Source organism: Durio zibethinus, chromosome 23 (genome assembly GCF_047325235.1).
Source record: "Durio zibethinus cultivar Kanyao isolate XHJ-2024 chromosome 23, ASM4732523v1, whole genome shotgun sequence".
Lineage (NCBI taxonomy): Eukaryota > Viridiplantae > Streptophyta > Magnoliopsida > Malvales > Malvaceae > Durio > Durio zibethinus.
Window position 1 is genome coordinate 5,406,727 of NC_143184.1, and position 16,743 is coordinate 5,423,469.

Sequence of the window (16,743 nt, forward strand, 5' to 3'; positions counted from 1 at the left end):
GAGTTCAAAGTGGGTGAAATGCCCGAATTACCATTATTTTGTAATCAGTTTTAGCTACAGAAATGACGGTATTCTCGTCTGACCATCGAAAGGGTAGTTTACCGAACCCGCCCACGCGACGATCATGAAGCCGTTTCAAAGACTTCCGTATCACGAGGTTAACCAGCTTTGCCATCGGGCCTAATAAAAAATGGGTAATAAAGAAATTTCAAAATGGCACCCTCGTCTTCTCGGTCCTTTACGTAGCCTCGTGTAACCACGACTAAGGAACGAACCGAGTTCAAGGGTTGACACGTACCCCAATTCAACGGATTATATCTTCCTCCACGTCGGATCCAACGTGGCCATCCAAACCTCGTCAGCAATCCCTAACCTCCCTCCTTATAATGTACCGGACCATTTCCCCTGCTAGTCGTTCTCCAAAACCCAAAAAAACAAAAGCAATACACAATCGAAGCAACACTTTCACTTTCATTTTCAGACCCTTTCTCCCCTACTCTTATTTCGTCTTTTTTTTTTTTTTTCCTCTTTCACGTTCTCGTCTCTGGCGATTTTTCGCCTGAAAACCGAAGCAGTTCGCTGGGGCAAAAGATGAAGTCACGGGCCACTGATGATCTTTGCGTGAATTTCCAGGGCAATAACGTTACGTCCTCGTGCCGTCGCGTATTTCGGGAACTTTAACCGTATCTGGGGAAAAAAAAACCCTTAAGCAAAAGCGACTTTGCTTAGCAGAGTTTTGAAGTTATTCCATGCTTTGTCTGGCAAATCAGAGGCAACTAATAGTATATAATAATCAAACTTAAGAGTCTCGAGTCTTGTTAAACCGCATTGATTTTTGACCCTTCAAAAAAAATTATGAATTTCTGTGTCGTTTGCGTTTGCTGATCTCATCACAAAGGGATATGTATTCTACTTATCAAAGCGAAGAATCAACAATAGTTTGAAGAGCTGCCGTGGTAACGGTGGAAGCGGAGAAACATGCCTTTCCCAATGAAGATCCAACCGATCGATTTCAACACGCTAGAAGACGTGGCGCTGCCTCGGTTGGAGACGGTAAAGCCGGTGGTGAAGTCGCGGTTCAAGCGGCTGTTTGAGCGGCAGTTCCCTAGCGTTCTGAGAAATTCAGCCGTGGAGAAAGTCGGTGCTGCTGCCGCTGATGAGCTGCCTTTTAACAAAGAATGCACTGCTGAGTTTGAGCCGAGCTCTGTTTGCTTGGCGAAGATGGTGCAGAATTTCATCGAAGAAAACAACGAGAAACAACAATTTGGTGCAGGTAGGTGTAGCCGCAATCGCTGTAACTGCTTCAATCGTAACTGCAACGACAGCTCCGAAGACGAAATGGTTGGTTTCGGTTTCAGTGACTCCAATCTCACTTCTTCTGGTGAAGCATCTGAAATTCTAAAAGTATAACAATTACTTCCTTCTTCTTCTTTTTTCTTATTTAAAATTTTTTTGTTGCACGATTTAGTAATTTTTTTAAATTTGCTTTTCCTTTTTATGGAGCAGAGTTTGGTTTCTTGTGCGAGTGTGAGTGAAAGGAATTTACTGGCAGATACGGCGAGGATTGTGGAGAAGAACAAGATCAGTAAGCGTAAAGATGATTTTTGCAGGAAGATTGTTACTGATGGATTACTGGCCCTTGGATACGATGCTTCTATCTGCAAATCTCGATGGGAAAAATCCCCCTCTTATCCCGCCGGTACTTTCTTTGTCTCCAATCTTACTAAAAATATCTCTGTAATTCTACTTGCTTCCTCTCAAGAAGAAAGGGAGATTATCTCTGGCTTCAAATTAGTTGCATAGATATTTATGCTAGCCAGTTACTCTGTTAATAATTACAGATATAATAGTAGTTTGTTTTTAACAAGCAGGGGAATATGAATACATAGATGTGATAATTGACGGGGAACGATTGCTGATCGACATCGATTTCAGATCAGAATTCGAAATTGCCCGATCAACAAAGAGTTATAAATCAATCCTACAAATGCTTCCCTTCATCTTCGTAGGCAAAGCTGATCGTCTCCAGAAGATAATTGCTATTGTTTCAGAGGCGGTAAAGCAAAGCCTGAAGAAGAAGGGAATGCATATTCCTCCTTGGCGAAAAACTGAGTATATCAAGGCCAAATGGCTCTCTCCTTATAACCGAGCCACTCCTTCACCTTCAACTACTCCTACGCCCACGCCCACAATTGGAACACTCGAAGAATTTAAAATCGAAACCGAAGCTAAAGAGAAAGGCCAATCTTTGTTTGAATTGAATCCCGAAGAGAAAAACTCAGTTGAAGATGCTGAGCTGGGGGATTCCATATTTGCTTTTTCTGAGAACTCTGAAGAAGAAGAAGAAGGGAAGGAAAAGAAGGTGGAAAAAAAAGAGTGGAAGCCACCTGAGATAAAGCCCAAGAGAACACAAATTGGGGTTAAGATCGTGACTGGTTTGGCTTCAGTAATTGAAGATGAGCCAAGAAAATTTTGACTTCCAATTTTTTTCTCTTTCTTTTCCCTCTTGGGTTATTAGAGAATCAAATACCATGATACATGGTTTAACTGTTTAAATCCCCTTTCGTTTTTTTTTCTTTCTATGTAAGGGTTGATCTGATTTTACTACTAATATGAATAAGATTTTATAAAATAGTTGTTAAGAAGAGGGATTACAGATTTTGTTTTTAAGCTGGTTCCTCTTATTTCTGTAAATCTGCAACGAAGCCTTGAAATTGATTCCAAGTCTGTTTCTCGTCTCATTTTGTTCTTGTTGGTTTTCTTAATTTGATCTTCTGCGACGAGGTATCTTTGAATTTGTAGAACCAAAGCACAGAGGAAAAAGGTGATTCCCCATCCCTTCTGTTTTGCCCTTTTCTCTCTCTTCTTTTTCATGTTTTTATTCCCCAATTTTATCATTTTCTGATTCTTATTAATGTTCTTTTCTTAAAGGACTGGAACTGAATTTTATGATGATGATGATGGAAGCAGCCTCGTGCAGTCTCGAGCGCTGTGAGGTTAGGCCTCAGCTATTTTTTTAGTTGCTTCATCTGATTCTCTGCAATATTATTCATCTTAATGGCATTAAATAATTTGCAATTATTTGTCCTGTGGTAGTTTGGATTGAAATCCTAGGTTCTCTGTTTATCACCCACGGTTTTGGTTGATGGGCTAACGTCAGTGTTAGATAAGCCTTTCAAATTCGAGAATTACTCTAGATGGTGATCGAAGCATAAATGGAGGAGATATTTTGATAACAATACTCTTCAAAACAGAACAAAAGATGTTCTATCTGCAAATTTTAGCTAATTTCCCTTAGTCCAAATCTTATGTTTGGTTAATATTTAGCTTGTGAATGGCGTTTTTGTCTATTTAGTAGTTGGCGTTTCTGCATATTTTGATTCTGATATATTGCCAGATGAATGTGGCGTAGTGTCGGTTTCTTTATTTCTTTTTTTATCCGTCGACCAAAATGAAAAAAATGGGAGTTACTTGTATTTGCAAAACTGAAAACAACTTGATCTTCTCTTGAATTACAGGGGGATATATCCAAACCATGACTGGGTTTGGAGCCGTGTGTTAGCCTTGAGGCTGGAGCCCTTGTGGCTTTGGCGGGCTGTTGGTCCCCTCCCCGGCATATGAGAATAGGAGTTCAGACCTAGATTCATGGTTAACCCCTTATTCAGAGCCAGTAGTGGTCCAGGGAGGAGAAAAATCGATTAAGAATTTATGAAACTGCTTATAGTACAGACTCGGCCCCTTTCCAACTTTTTGGATGTTTGAAGCTTTGGATAATTCCAGAATTTAAGATCTAATTTCACATAAAATAGATTTTACAATTTTTGTATTTGTATTAATATCATATTTAGTCTATAATATAATGGATAAAATAAAATGATAATATCTTATAATATATTTTATTTATATTTAAAAAAAAAAGATTACAATAAGATTTAATAATTCTTTTAATATAAGATGATTTAATCATTTTAAAGTAAAAAAAATTATTTTTAATTTATGATATTATATTCATATATTTTATTATAATTTAAAAATTATATCAATATTTAAATTATATAAATTAAAAAAAATAATTTTGATAAATAATTTTGACACATATCAAACATAAAATATAGTTATATTATTTAATTTAATTTATAAAATTATATTATATTATTCTATCATAATATTGTGTATTAAATATATTTTAAAATTTATTATTGTTATTATATTTTATACAATAATTATATATTATAATTTATCAATATAAAAATATAAAATTTATTTTTTATTTTTAATAAAAATATGATTTTTTTAAATTTATATATAATAATTATTAAAATTTTAAACAAAATTATTTTTATATTTTTATATCATAAATTATATCATGCGTCTGTAAATTATCATAATAAATGCTCTTGATTGAAAAATGTCTTGCTTGTAATACAGGCAAAATTAAAACAGTTAGTTGGAATGCAGAGACTTGCAGAAGCTACCAACCTGCACAAGCGTACGAAGCACTTAAATTTCAATTGATGACAAGATTAAAAGCTTTAAAAAGCCCTTTTTGTTATTGGATTAAAGCATCAAGCTGATAATCTTATCAGTTTTAGGTTTTTAATGAATAATAATAATTCCCGTCAACTTGAAATTCTAAATTCGTCAGCTTAATTCACCGAAAGTTTAAAAAAATATGCACTTGTCTCGGTTGAAACGATGGCATCTCCACCGAAACAGAAACTCAAAGACCTGCAAATCCTTTTATTTTTTCTACTTATCCAAAAAAAAAAAAACCTGTAAATCCACCGCAAGGAAAACTTTAGTTTTTTTTTTTTTTTTTTTTTATTCTTATCTTGCGCGCCTCTTGTTTTTAGTATTCAGTTATAGCTAACAGGCACCAAAACTTGTTGTTTTCTGTGACTCGTACTGACGCAGGGGAGTCAGCATAGTAGCTTGGAATTGCAGTAGGTAAAAAGCCTTTTGATTATTTATTTATATTATATTTTAAAACTCCTGAAACAATGATTGCATTTGTGAAATTTTGTTCTTTCTTCAGATTTAACCTGATAACTCCTGTTGTTATCCAGCCCTCTGTAGAGAAAATTTCGGTGGGGTCAAATCCAATATAATAATATAAGGTGGTATGACATTAATGAATTACATTTAGTTTTATTATTAGTACTGAGTAGTATTTTGTTTTATTATGGATTTAGTATTTATTTTCATTTTCTTATTTGCGAAAGGCGAAAGCAACCTCGCACCAACTATCTTTCTCTCTCTATGTTTATTTTTTTTATTGCATCAGTTGTAGCCTGTCCACGGATGCACACTGCGTTGTGTTGCGTCCGACTTTTCCGATATATAAAAAAGATTGGGTCATTACTACTTTGTCAAAAGACGAATTTGAATTCTTCATTTGTGTTATTTGTCTTTAAAATCTGTTGAGTGTCCTTTTGGTCAATCTATTTTTACTTGTATTTCTAAGTTGAAAGTTTCATTAAAGAAAAAAATAACAAAAAAAATCATTACACGTGAAGTTAGGAAGAATTTGAAATGGTCTATTCATATTAACAAATAATATCCATTCTCTAGAAAATGTATTCACGATCAAGGCATCTAAAAGTAAAAGTAAAAGAGATTGAATTGGTCGTTGATCTAAAGTATTAAAATATATTTATATAGAATAAAAATTTATTTATACTAGCATAATTTTTTAAATTATTGGATAAAAATTAAATTCATGATTTATTTAAATTTAATAATTTTATCTAAAATTTTAAAAAATATATAAAAATTATACTAATATAAATAAATATTTCCTGCCTATATTTGTAATATGGTTAGTTTATTGGCTTATTTACCGACACATAAGTCCAGATGTACATGCTTTTTGAAGTTGACAAAAGCAACCGTTTGTAAAAAAACCAAAAAGATAATGTTGTCATGAGTTGAGTCGAGTTGATATAGTAAATTATTTAAATTTAAATTTAATTTTTAATTCGTAATTCAATATTCAATTTAAATTCGATTGAATTTTATTTTTTTAATTTGAGTTTAATTTATGATCAAAATTGAGTTGTTCGAACTCGCTCGATTAATATGTAAAAATAAGTTGGATTCATATATTCGATAAGAATTTGATTATTTATACTGAGTTTGAACTTAAATTCGAGATATTTTATTAATTAAAATAATAAAAATTTATTTAAATATAAAAGCTCGATTAGACTCGTAAACTACTTAAATCGGATATAAAAATACTAAAAATTCAACTCGATCGATGAATCGAATTACTCAAGCTTGAGCTCGACTCGATAATAATCAAACTGAATTCAAATTTTTTTCGAATCAAATCCGAATAATTTATGAGTACTAATATATTATTTACACTCTTAATTATAATTTTTATATGTATTAATAAATAAATTGAAAACTAAAACAAGTGTTCTTTTTATATTGAGTGCGTTTTACCACATATTTCGTAAACTAAACACCGTAGAAAACGAATATTAAAGAAAAAGTTGTCCAAACCGATTAACAGAAAAAACCCTTAATACAGAGCTTTGTTATAAAACATGTCGGTAATATAGAATGTATGGTGAACTTTATCAGTGACTAGAAAAAAAATAGTAGTAGTATGTATACACTTTTCTAAAGTAGTGGGCTGCTTCTTTTAGGCCAATTTTTTTAGTCGAGAAAAAGTTACAGTGGCATCTTTCAGAAGTCAGTAATTTTGTTACTACGGCAAAGTTTGAAAAATACTCCCCAAAAATCTTCACGCTACCATTAGGTCTAAAATTAATGGTGCACATTTAATTTGGAATGAATAATTTTATGATTTCCAAAAATATTTTAAATTGCTTGCATGAAATCATATGTCACTACTCGATTTTAATGCTTTTTTTATTTTTATAAAAATATTATTCCGTAGCTTCAATTATCAAAATCCTAAAATAATGGGGACCAGACCCTGAAACTTTGAATCAGAGGGACCAGATCACCAGGCTGTTGCAACGTCCAACGTTTGTTATTTGGTACCAAATGACTTGAGAGGGATGAAGAAATAGGATTCTTCCTGGTGAGGCAGAGTTTGAGAGTTTCAAAGCCATTCTTTGCCCTTTCTGTAAGACTGTAACGACAAAACAAAAGTTGTGGGTTTCTGTTTAATGGAAAGGACACGAGCGAGTTTCATTCCCTGTCTGATGATCCAAACACATGGCTGATTGATGGCACCCTTCTCCCATCAATGCCCCTTTTCCTGTCCTAATTTTGGACCACACATCCCTTTAATACTTTACGGTGAATCACTGTTTTTTTTTTTCTTTTTCCTGACTAGTTAATTTCAGTCTTTGCATGAACTTGACGAAAATATTTTGAAATTAGGAATGAAGAAATATATACATATAGTAAAGGCAATTAAAACTTGTCTGTTCAAGTTTTTATATATTATTGCTTGCTGTTGTCCTGAAATTGTGTGATTCAAACCCACCAACGATGGTTAAAATAAAACTCCACTTTTCATGTGGAGATTGCTTGAAATTCTCTGAACGATTTCCTTCATTGTTTTGTTTTTCAGGCAATAATACATATCAAAAGTTCACGGACTACGTTTTCTCGACCATTTTACATCGATAATTAAGAACAAGTTACTATTAACTAATATTGAGATTTTAATTACATAACTCAAACCAAATTAACATAATCAATTATGATTTATAAGATTTCACTTAACGTATTAAAATTATCATGATTTTAACAGATAATATTTTTATCTCTAATTAAAAAAAAAAAATTCACCACCTTCCAAGGGTTATATCAATAGGGATTTGAATTTGATTCTAAAAATTATTACACTTATCTCATTCAACTTTCTATTCCTTTGACTTTATCCAAAATCCGCAAAGCATGTACGAGAATAGCTAGGTTACCTAGCTAAGACTTGCTTATCTGAAAAATGCAGCCTTAAAAATGCAGGTTAAGGTTGTTGCATCTAAAGATTACAACTTTTTATTTTTTACCATAAGAATTTAGAAAAGGCCATAATTTTGGTGTCTCTATTTCCTTTTCTCGTCTTGACGTACAGATTTTGAATTTGTAGGAGGTGGGGTGGCTTAAAAATCAATTTGCTCATCCATATGGTTATGCTTGCCTTATCCACATGGTTAGGTGCGTAATTTAAGGATGTAACTGCAGTTCTACCTTTTATTACAAGATTGCGACATTGAACTGAAATTTATGTTATGTTTGAATAAATATTAATAAAAGAAATGAGATGAAAGGAAAATAAATGAATATTTTTTTTTTTAAGAAATAAAATAATATATGTAATTTTTATTTGGATAATTAAGATTAATAAATGAAAGGAAAAAAATGAATTCTAATAACTATTGCTTAGACTAAGAGTGAAAAAAAAAAAAGGAAATTATTCATTATAATAATTTTTTCAATTATAACATTTTATTATTTGTGATTTTAGAGTATTTTTAGATCATAATATATTTACTATATTGTCTGGCTTCACAATTGTTACTATATCAATGGTTTTTAATCAAGTGAAACAAGAAGATGTTTTACAAATATGCATTGATGAATTTTGAGTTAATCTGACATCTCATAAACCCAAAAAATATATCTATTTATATTCAACTATTCATCAAAATCGAATCACCAAAAAAATTTTATATTGAAAGATATATATGAAACTTACTTAAAAAAAAGATGACTTTAAACAAATTACAAGATAATTGTGATTTGCTTAGATTTTTTTTATTTAGTTTTTAGTATTAATAAAAAGATTGACATAATAGTCTTTTTATAAATTTTTTTTTTCAATTTTCCTTTCCCTAACTTTTCTTTCAAATTAGAGTATTAAAAAAATTAAGTTTACAAGAAAAACCAAAAGTTATTTGATTTTCACATATTTTTTTTCATTTAAATTAAATATTTATACAAACAAAAAAATGAAGTTTTGTTTCCTTTACCTTTCTTTACTTTACTTTCATTTCCTTATTCTCTATTTAATCCAAATACACCGTTAGCAAAATCTCACAATTGTAAACTGAAAAGCTGTAAATATTTGTTACCAGTCATTTTCCATTCCAAAAAAAAAAAAAAAAAAACTAGATTAACGGTAATATTGCCGTTTTCAGCTTCTAGGATTACCTAAAAGTCACAAGCTAATGCGTAAGGATATATAATATTGATGGAGTTTTAGAGTCATTTTATTCTGTTTCCAATCCTTGGTTCTGCCTTTAAGTTGGCAAAGCCAACCGAGAATAGAAAGGATTACTTAAAGGGTGTGGTTCACCTACAACAAAGAATGTGCCTTGAAAAGGGAATGGGGAAACCCTGTTTAACACGCCAAAGGTCCAGAGATGGCGAGAGAGATCCCTCAACAATAAAGAAAGAAAAGGAAAGAGTAACAATAAAAAAAAATGGCATTGGAAGAATGAAGGGAATTAGGGAAAGAGAGAGAAAATTGTTTTGTTTTGCTATGAATAAAAAAAAAAAAAGGTTGGTTAAGAATCGTTAGAAGAACCGAACCTTGACCTGATCACATTACACCTGCAGTGCTGCACAAGTAACCAACCATCCTGACCACCCTTTTTTCTTTTTCCCTTTCTCATTTTCTGCGTTCATTTATCTTATTTTTTGGTTTAGCTTCTAGAATTAATCTTAGCCAAGATGTTCAAAATTTTCTGCAATCAAAGTTACAGAAAGAATGAACTGAGTTCAGACCACATGACCCAGGAGTGTGATATGTATTAAGGCCGTATAATCATATTCATAAAGAACTCTGTTCGGGAAAAAAAACAAAAAATAAAAAAAAGAAGAGGAAAATATTGGACATTGGCATGGGCCATGGGAATGAAAGCTCAAGGTTTCAAGGAGATTGATTTGGGTAGGCATAAGCTCAATTGAATCCAATAACGCGATCAATGTAGTATCCAATCCAGATCTCCTGGTCCTGTGGGCAATGTATGTACTCTTAAGGTTACTTTTCATGGGCTATGACAGGGTCCAGTATCAGTCCTACAATATTTTATGGGTTAGGCCACTAATAATGAAATTTAAGGGACCAGATTCATAACCAAACCAATCTTTGCCCAATCTTTTTACCATTTCATAATTAACATTCAGGCTAAAATAAGCGTGCGATTTAGCAATCTCGTGTGCTCTCAAGCTTGATGTGTAGTTGCCTTCTTTTCATTCTAAATCAAAACTAACCACCAGCTCTTAATCAGTTTTGAGACTTGAGAGCCGGTTTGGGTTTTGAACTTGGAGTAATAGCCAATGATCGTATATTGTATGTAAACTCCAACCTGAATTCTCCAAGAAAGCTATATTAAATGCAAATCGGCTGGCAAGTGGGAAATTTTATATCTTAATCAATAAGAGGAGTATGTCAGAAGGCTTAAGTAAAAGAAGCATGTAAGCTAGCTACAAGCCTACACTTCTAGATTATTATCCAGGCAGTTTGAATCTAAGCTGAATTAAGCATTAAGGGCATTGATCTCTTGATTTTGGTTTCTTCTCTTCATTATATTTAAACGAAAACTCACAGTATGAACTTTTTTTTTTTGTTTAGAAGTCAAGACATATATATATATAGTAAAAGACGTGCCAGCTGGATCTCTGAAGGAAAATTTGCGGAAATTTCCTGTGACAAGTGTTGATTTGTCTGTTGTTGCTCCACATGCCCTTTTACTAATACATGATCACTTTCAGCATGATATCAGCAGCTGGTGACAGTATTAATTAATGTGAAATTATAAAATATTACCAATCGGTTCAGTGGATTCATGGAAAAATAACAGAGACTATGCCTGAAAAAACCTCCCTTCAGTCCATGGTTCAACAGAAAAGTCATCTGTATTCTATGTTATCTGTAATATAAAGATAAGGTTGCTGAGTCATTGTTGACCGGCATGCCAAATGGAACGGCCGTAGGAAACCTGCTAAAGTTCATATATATGAAAACTTCCAACCAAGTTAATGACAGTTGCAAAACTTTCTGTTGATTGACTTGCAATATGTTTCGGGTCTTTTTAGATTGATTTGTTTATATATAAGAATACAGAATTCCCGTTTGCCAATAAGCACTCCATCTCAAGCCCTTTCTATGGCACCGCCATCCCCAAAGGAATTCATAGAAGCAGCTCTTTTTGCCAGCAGCCCTTCTGCTCTATCCTACTCGGACTCTAAACAGAAATGGCTTATACTAAGACACCTCGTTTCGTTGCTTCAAGAATACCCTGGTTTCAGGCCATTAACTGGTAGATTCATGCACAATGATGGAATCGAAGTGAACCTTTTATGTGCTAGTGGCTGTGTCCATGTCTCCAACTTCACACCTCCCATTCCTCTCATTATTTGGCTCCATGAAAACTACCCTCAGAAGGCACCTTTAGTCTTTGTTTTACTTGACCCAATGACCCCAATTCATCGCCATCATCCTTTCGTTGACACTTCTGGTGTGACATCCTCACCTTATATCCTAACCTGGAAATATCCTCCATGCAACCTTTCTGATCTCTTGCAGGATCTTGTCCAGCTATTTAGCCATGATCATCCTTTCACATATACGCCGTCGATTACTAGTTTCACTCACCCTTCTCTTGTTTCTAGAAAGGAAGCTTTTGATAGACTTGTAGGTATGCTTTACTATGACATGGTTGCTTTGCAGGCCAGCACGTTTGAAGAAATAGAGGAGCTATCCTTGTTGCAAAAAGAACTGAAGAGGCGTGATCGTTTTACCACAAAAATGATTTCTGAAATGGAGCAGGAAAGGAAGAACCTGAAAGAGAAAGTGAATAATTGGGCAGAAGAAACTGATAGGCTCATGAACTGGTTGAAAATTAATGATCGAAGACCAATAATGGCCATGGCAGCAGGAGATGTTCAAATTGAGGATGCATTTGAAATTGATGATGAGAAGTCAAGAGTGAGACTTGAGAGCTCGGCTGCAGATTTGGCTATAGAGGATGTGTTATATAAATTGGACAAGGCACTTGAACTAGAGGCTGTGAGTTTTGATTCATATATTAAGCAAGTGAGGAGCTTGGCCAGAGAGCAGTTCTTTCATAGAGCTTCAGAAATGAAATTAAATGGCCAGAAGTTGAATCTACCCCTTTAGCCAAATCCACTTGAATACTTATACAATTTTTCTCCAGGCATGTGCAGAACCATTAATAGTTCAATTTTTTCGTTATATCTTTTTCCCTAAGCATCAAGCTGTTTATCTCTCACACCAGTGAGTTCATCCAAACCCACCAGGTTTTATCAGCATCCACCAAGATCAAGGCTCTAAGTAAATTAAGGCGTGCATCTATATCAACGAAAAGTTGTTCATTGATTTGCATAACTGATCGGGTATGGTCGAATAGAATTAGAAATAGCAAACTCCTTTATGATTTATGAAGTCCACCAGGGAGGAATCGGCTTACAGCATCTGAAATCGTTTTAGGGAAAATCCCTCTAAAATTATTATGAGAAACAATTAAAAATGGATTGTTATTACGTTCCATATTACAATGACATCACACAGCTTAAGTATTAAACAAAAGATTGTGAGAAGGGTCTCATTGAGACATCTCTTTTCACCACTCAACAGAATTAATAGGGATAATCGATGTACGTTGCTAATATTTTTTCTTACTAACGAGTGAGAGTGATGTATGAGGGCTACGATCTTGCCACGGAAGTTAACATAAGCCACGTTGGAAGATAAGCTCGTCTTCGTACTTAATAAACAAAGCATCAGAATCAGATGATTACCTAAAACACAGGGGAAAACAGTAAAATGAGAAATAAATCCTCTTTTTTTAATAAAAACAAAGATAAAATCACATCTTCAAAGTTACACCCATACATGGCTGGAAATAGGCATTCGGCATGGGCATCGAGTTTCGGCTAAAGATTTTGAGTGGGTTTCTCAGTCCAGTTTCGATTTCAGCTGCTTCACCACATACCCTTACTTTAATTTTTGTCTGTAAATGGGCTTTTTCTTTTTAATCATATTTTGAAGTTTTTGGTTATGGTTTCCCAACTTAGCTGTAGTTTAATTTGGAGCACGTAATTATTAAATTATTATGAAACATGAAGTTATATCGTACCACCATTCTAACATTATCATGTAAATGAAATGCATCCTTTTCAAATTATTAATATGATAGCAAACTATACGTGATTTGTAACCCTGAATTAATATACAAATAAATATTCACACATTTGTTTCATGTTTAGCATTTGTGATGACTACACGGATGGATCTACATATGGGCCAATGGGGTAATTTCCTTATTCAAAATTTAAAATCTCCCACTCTAATTGAAGAAAGAAAAAGCAACTATGGATACTTCTAAGCATAATAATTATGAAACGCAATTAATAATTAAAGTCTATTTCTCGATTTTTTCTCCCCATATGATCTTTTCCCACAATTAAATGAGAAAAAAAAAATGCTTGCAAGTCAAAACAATTTTCTTTAATTTTTTATTATTTTAATGAAGTTACAAGTAAATAATACTTTATAAACTATTTGTGAAAATTTGCCCCCCTAAAAAATAATACTTGAGATTATGTATTTTTTTGTTATAATAACAATCTCAGCGTTTTTTATTGGATATTTCTCAATTGACTATGCAATTTTTTGTCATCTTGTGATGAAATCTAAATATATATCTAAATAATAAATTTTGCTCATGCACGGAACGGAGTTCTCCTTCCTAAGGGCCGGCGTATGGTGCTCCCTCATTCTTTTTTTTTTTTTCAATTAAATTTTAGATTTTTTTTAATTTTAATTTAAAATTTTAAGATGGGATCCACTTTATACCAAATTTTTTTGTGTGTGCTTTTTAAAATTTTTTTAAAAATTTTACAAATATTTTTTGTAAATTTAAATTTCTTTTCTTGGTTTTAGGATCACTTAATATAAAAAATATGCCACGTGTTTATTTTTTATATTTTTTTATTACATTTTTTTCATATATTTAATAAATTTTTTAAAAAATTTAAATTATTTTATGTATAAGGCATATGATACCATACCAGGAGAAAGTTACATGTCTAGTCATTCGCTTTTTTTTTTTTTTTTTCTTTTGTTAATATTTAATAAAATTTATATATTTAAACTTTTTTAAAATATAGGTTTTATTTTATATTATTATTTAAAAATTATTTTTTTAATTTGATAATATCTTTTAAAAAATAATATTACGGAGGTATCAACGTTACATTTGTGTTTGATTTTATTTAATTTTGTTGGTTTTTTAAACTTTTTTTATTTTTCGCTTTTTAAAATCATCATATAAATTTTGCAAAAAAAAAAAAATCATCATTATTGATGTTGCTTGATAACTTTAATTTTTTTCTTTTTTTATTTTTCTTTATTTTTTTCAATCTTTTTCTTCCTTTTATTTTTAAATTATTTCATTAAAAAAAGTCGACTAATGTGTAAATGTGGTACCATAATTCATTTGTTTTGCCTTTCACTTTTTTGTTTTTATTTAGATAAATTTAACAACATAAAAAACGGGTAAATAAGATTTTGAAAAAATATTAATGGCGGTATGATGATAAAATAACCCTTATCTAATGAGTTTTAATTTGTTCAAATCGAATAGATTTATTTTTTTATTAGGATTGGATCTTTTTTTTTTTCTCAAAAATCAAAGTCAAGTTGGATGGTATTTTGCTTTTTTTATATATATATATATAAATATATGTTTTGTTATTCATTTAATTATATATATTTTATTAATAAAATTATTATTTAATACTTTAATTTAATAACTCATAGCTCGTGAGTTTTTATTTGTCCAATTCCAATAGATGCGAGACTTTTAAAAAACTCAAGATAGGTTGAGATTTTTTTTATTTTAAAATTAGATTTCAGTTGAAAACAAATTTAAAGTCTTTCATTTTCTGTTGAGTATATATATAATTATTTTTAATTATTTATTTTATTTTATATTTCTATGTATGTATTATATTAATTAAATTATTATTTAATATCTTAAATTTATAAAAATACTATATTTATAAATAATTAATATGTAATCCATTTATTTATCTATCAATCTATTATATAAATTTTACTTATTTTGATTTTTATTTTACCTTTATTTAAAGTGTCACATTGACACTTTACATTTGTTTTATTTTTGGTTTTTTTTATAATTTTTTTGTCAACTGTATTTTTTATTTTAATTTAAGTAAATTTATAACAACCAATTTGGTCTTTTTTTTTTTTTTTCGTTTTTCAATTACATAAAATTTATAACATATGGACCTGGTGGTGGATAGGGACAATAAATAGTTCGTATTAATGGGTTTTGATTTAATTGGATTCGATTGAATATATTTTTTTTGGTGTTTTTAAATTTTTTAAATTTGTTTGTTTATTATTTTTTATTAGATAAATTTTGTAATGAAATAATATTAATTGAGATATCTATGTAACACCGTCATTTGGTTATTTTCTTTTATTTTTTGTGATTTTTAATTAGATTAATTTTATAATAACAATGAACTTTTGATAGGGATTCAATTCATCTCAATTTGATATGAGATTTTTTGTAAAAATTAGTATCAAATTAAATCAAATCGTTTTTTAATAAAAAGGTGGTAATGAATCAATAGCTGATTTATAATGCTATGCCCCAAATCATCTCATCGGATATATAAATTTTTTTATTATCTATTTAATTTTATATTTATATATGTATTATATTAATAAAATTATCATTTTATATCATCTTTATTTTTTTGTTTACTTTTCATATTTTGTTTCTTTTTTTTTTTAAATAGGTAAATTTGATTGAATATGGATGGCAAAATAAAATATATAATTAAAAATTAATATTTAATAAACAATATATATTTATATACAATTAGAAAATAATTTATATTACAAAATAATATTTTTCATGAATGTTATACTATTAAATTTAATTTTTTGTCAAGTAAGGTTGGATGTTGGTTATACATTTATACACATACGGTAGTCGAGATCAAATATAAAAATAATAATTCAATATCATGTTGAAGTGGAACGAGCATAAATCCACCCCTAATCCACATGTTGCTATTCCTAAGTGAAAATGTTCATAGGACACTCTTATTTAACTCTTTTTTTTTTTTTTTTTCATTTCTTGGGTCTTCTACTTCATTTGTTTTTTTAATTGTGTATTTTAATACTTTTTAACTATATGTGTAAAAATAAAATTAAAATAGCGGATATGCATTTGATTTTTATATAAATTATGAGAATAAAATATATATTATTCATAAATTAATTAATAAATTTTTATTTACCATCGCTTTTATTAAAAAATATAAATAAAATTATACCTACTAATTATTAAATTAAATATGAATATTACTTACAATAAATAAAAATTTTTATCCGCAACATTGCGTAAACAATGTTGCTAATAAGTACTAAATTCCCGTTAAAATGTTCTAAAGTATAGCACTACTTTATTTGCTTATATAAAATTAAAAAAAAAAAAAAAGAACGACTGAGAGATGATTAAGGTCGGTGGTCGGAGGTTAACTAAAAACTTGTACTTCGGAGATTTGTCTGGGTTACTTGTGGTTAAGGTAAAAAACTCACAAGATGGACCTTTGTTAACTAACCAATAACAAAAAGCCACGTATACATGTGACCTTGGAGTCTCCCTAACTTTGAACTTTCCATGACCATAATTTCAATTTTACCCTTCTTCCTTTCACCGCAATTTCACCGCCCTTTAACGGTAG

At 30.7% G+C, this 16,743-nt stretch overlaps 2 protein-coding genes and 1 long non-coding RNA gene across 3 annotated transcripts; all 3 read left to right on the top strand.

Annotated features, from left to right (window-relative positions):
- Positions 1-414: 414 nt before the first annotated feature.
- On the top strand, positions 415-2,632 carry LOC111314272 (uncharacterized). The gene is made up of 3 exons (XM_022915449.2): positions 415-1,404; positions 1,507-1,699; positions 1,872-2,632. The coding sequence occupies exons 1-3, from the start codon at positions 979-981 to the stop codon at positions 2,474-2,476; spliced, it is 1,224 nt and encodes a 407-aa protein (XP_022771184.2). The 5' UTR covers positions 415-978; the 3' UTR covers positions 2,477-2,632.
- A 55-nt stretch (positions 2,633-2,687) lies between these two features.
- Positions 2,688-3,224, top strand: LOC149512140 (uncharacterized). The gene is made up of 3 exons (XR_016332596.1): positions 2,688-2,824; positions 2,932-2,996; positions 3,097-3,224. It is a non-coding gene; the product is annotated as an uncharacterized LOC149512140 (long non-coding RNA).
- A 7,700-nt stretch (positions 3,225-10,924) lies between these two features.
- LOC111313434 (protein ELC-like) lies at positions 10,925-13,082 on the top strand. Its single transcript, XM_089752703.1, has one exon. It carries the CDS (start codon positions 11,102-11,104, stop codon positions 12,113-12,115), a length of 1,014 nt encoding a protein of 337 aa, XP_089608829.1. The 5' UTR covers positions 10,925-11,101; the 3' UTR covers positions 12,116-13,082.
- Positions 13,083-16,743: the final 3,661 nt, after the last annotated feature.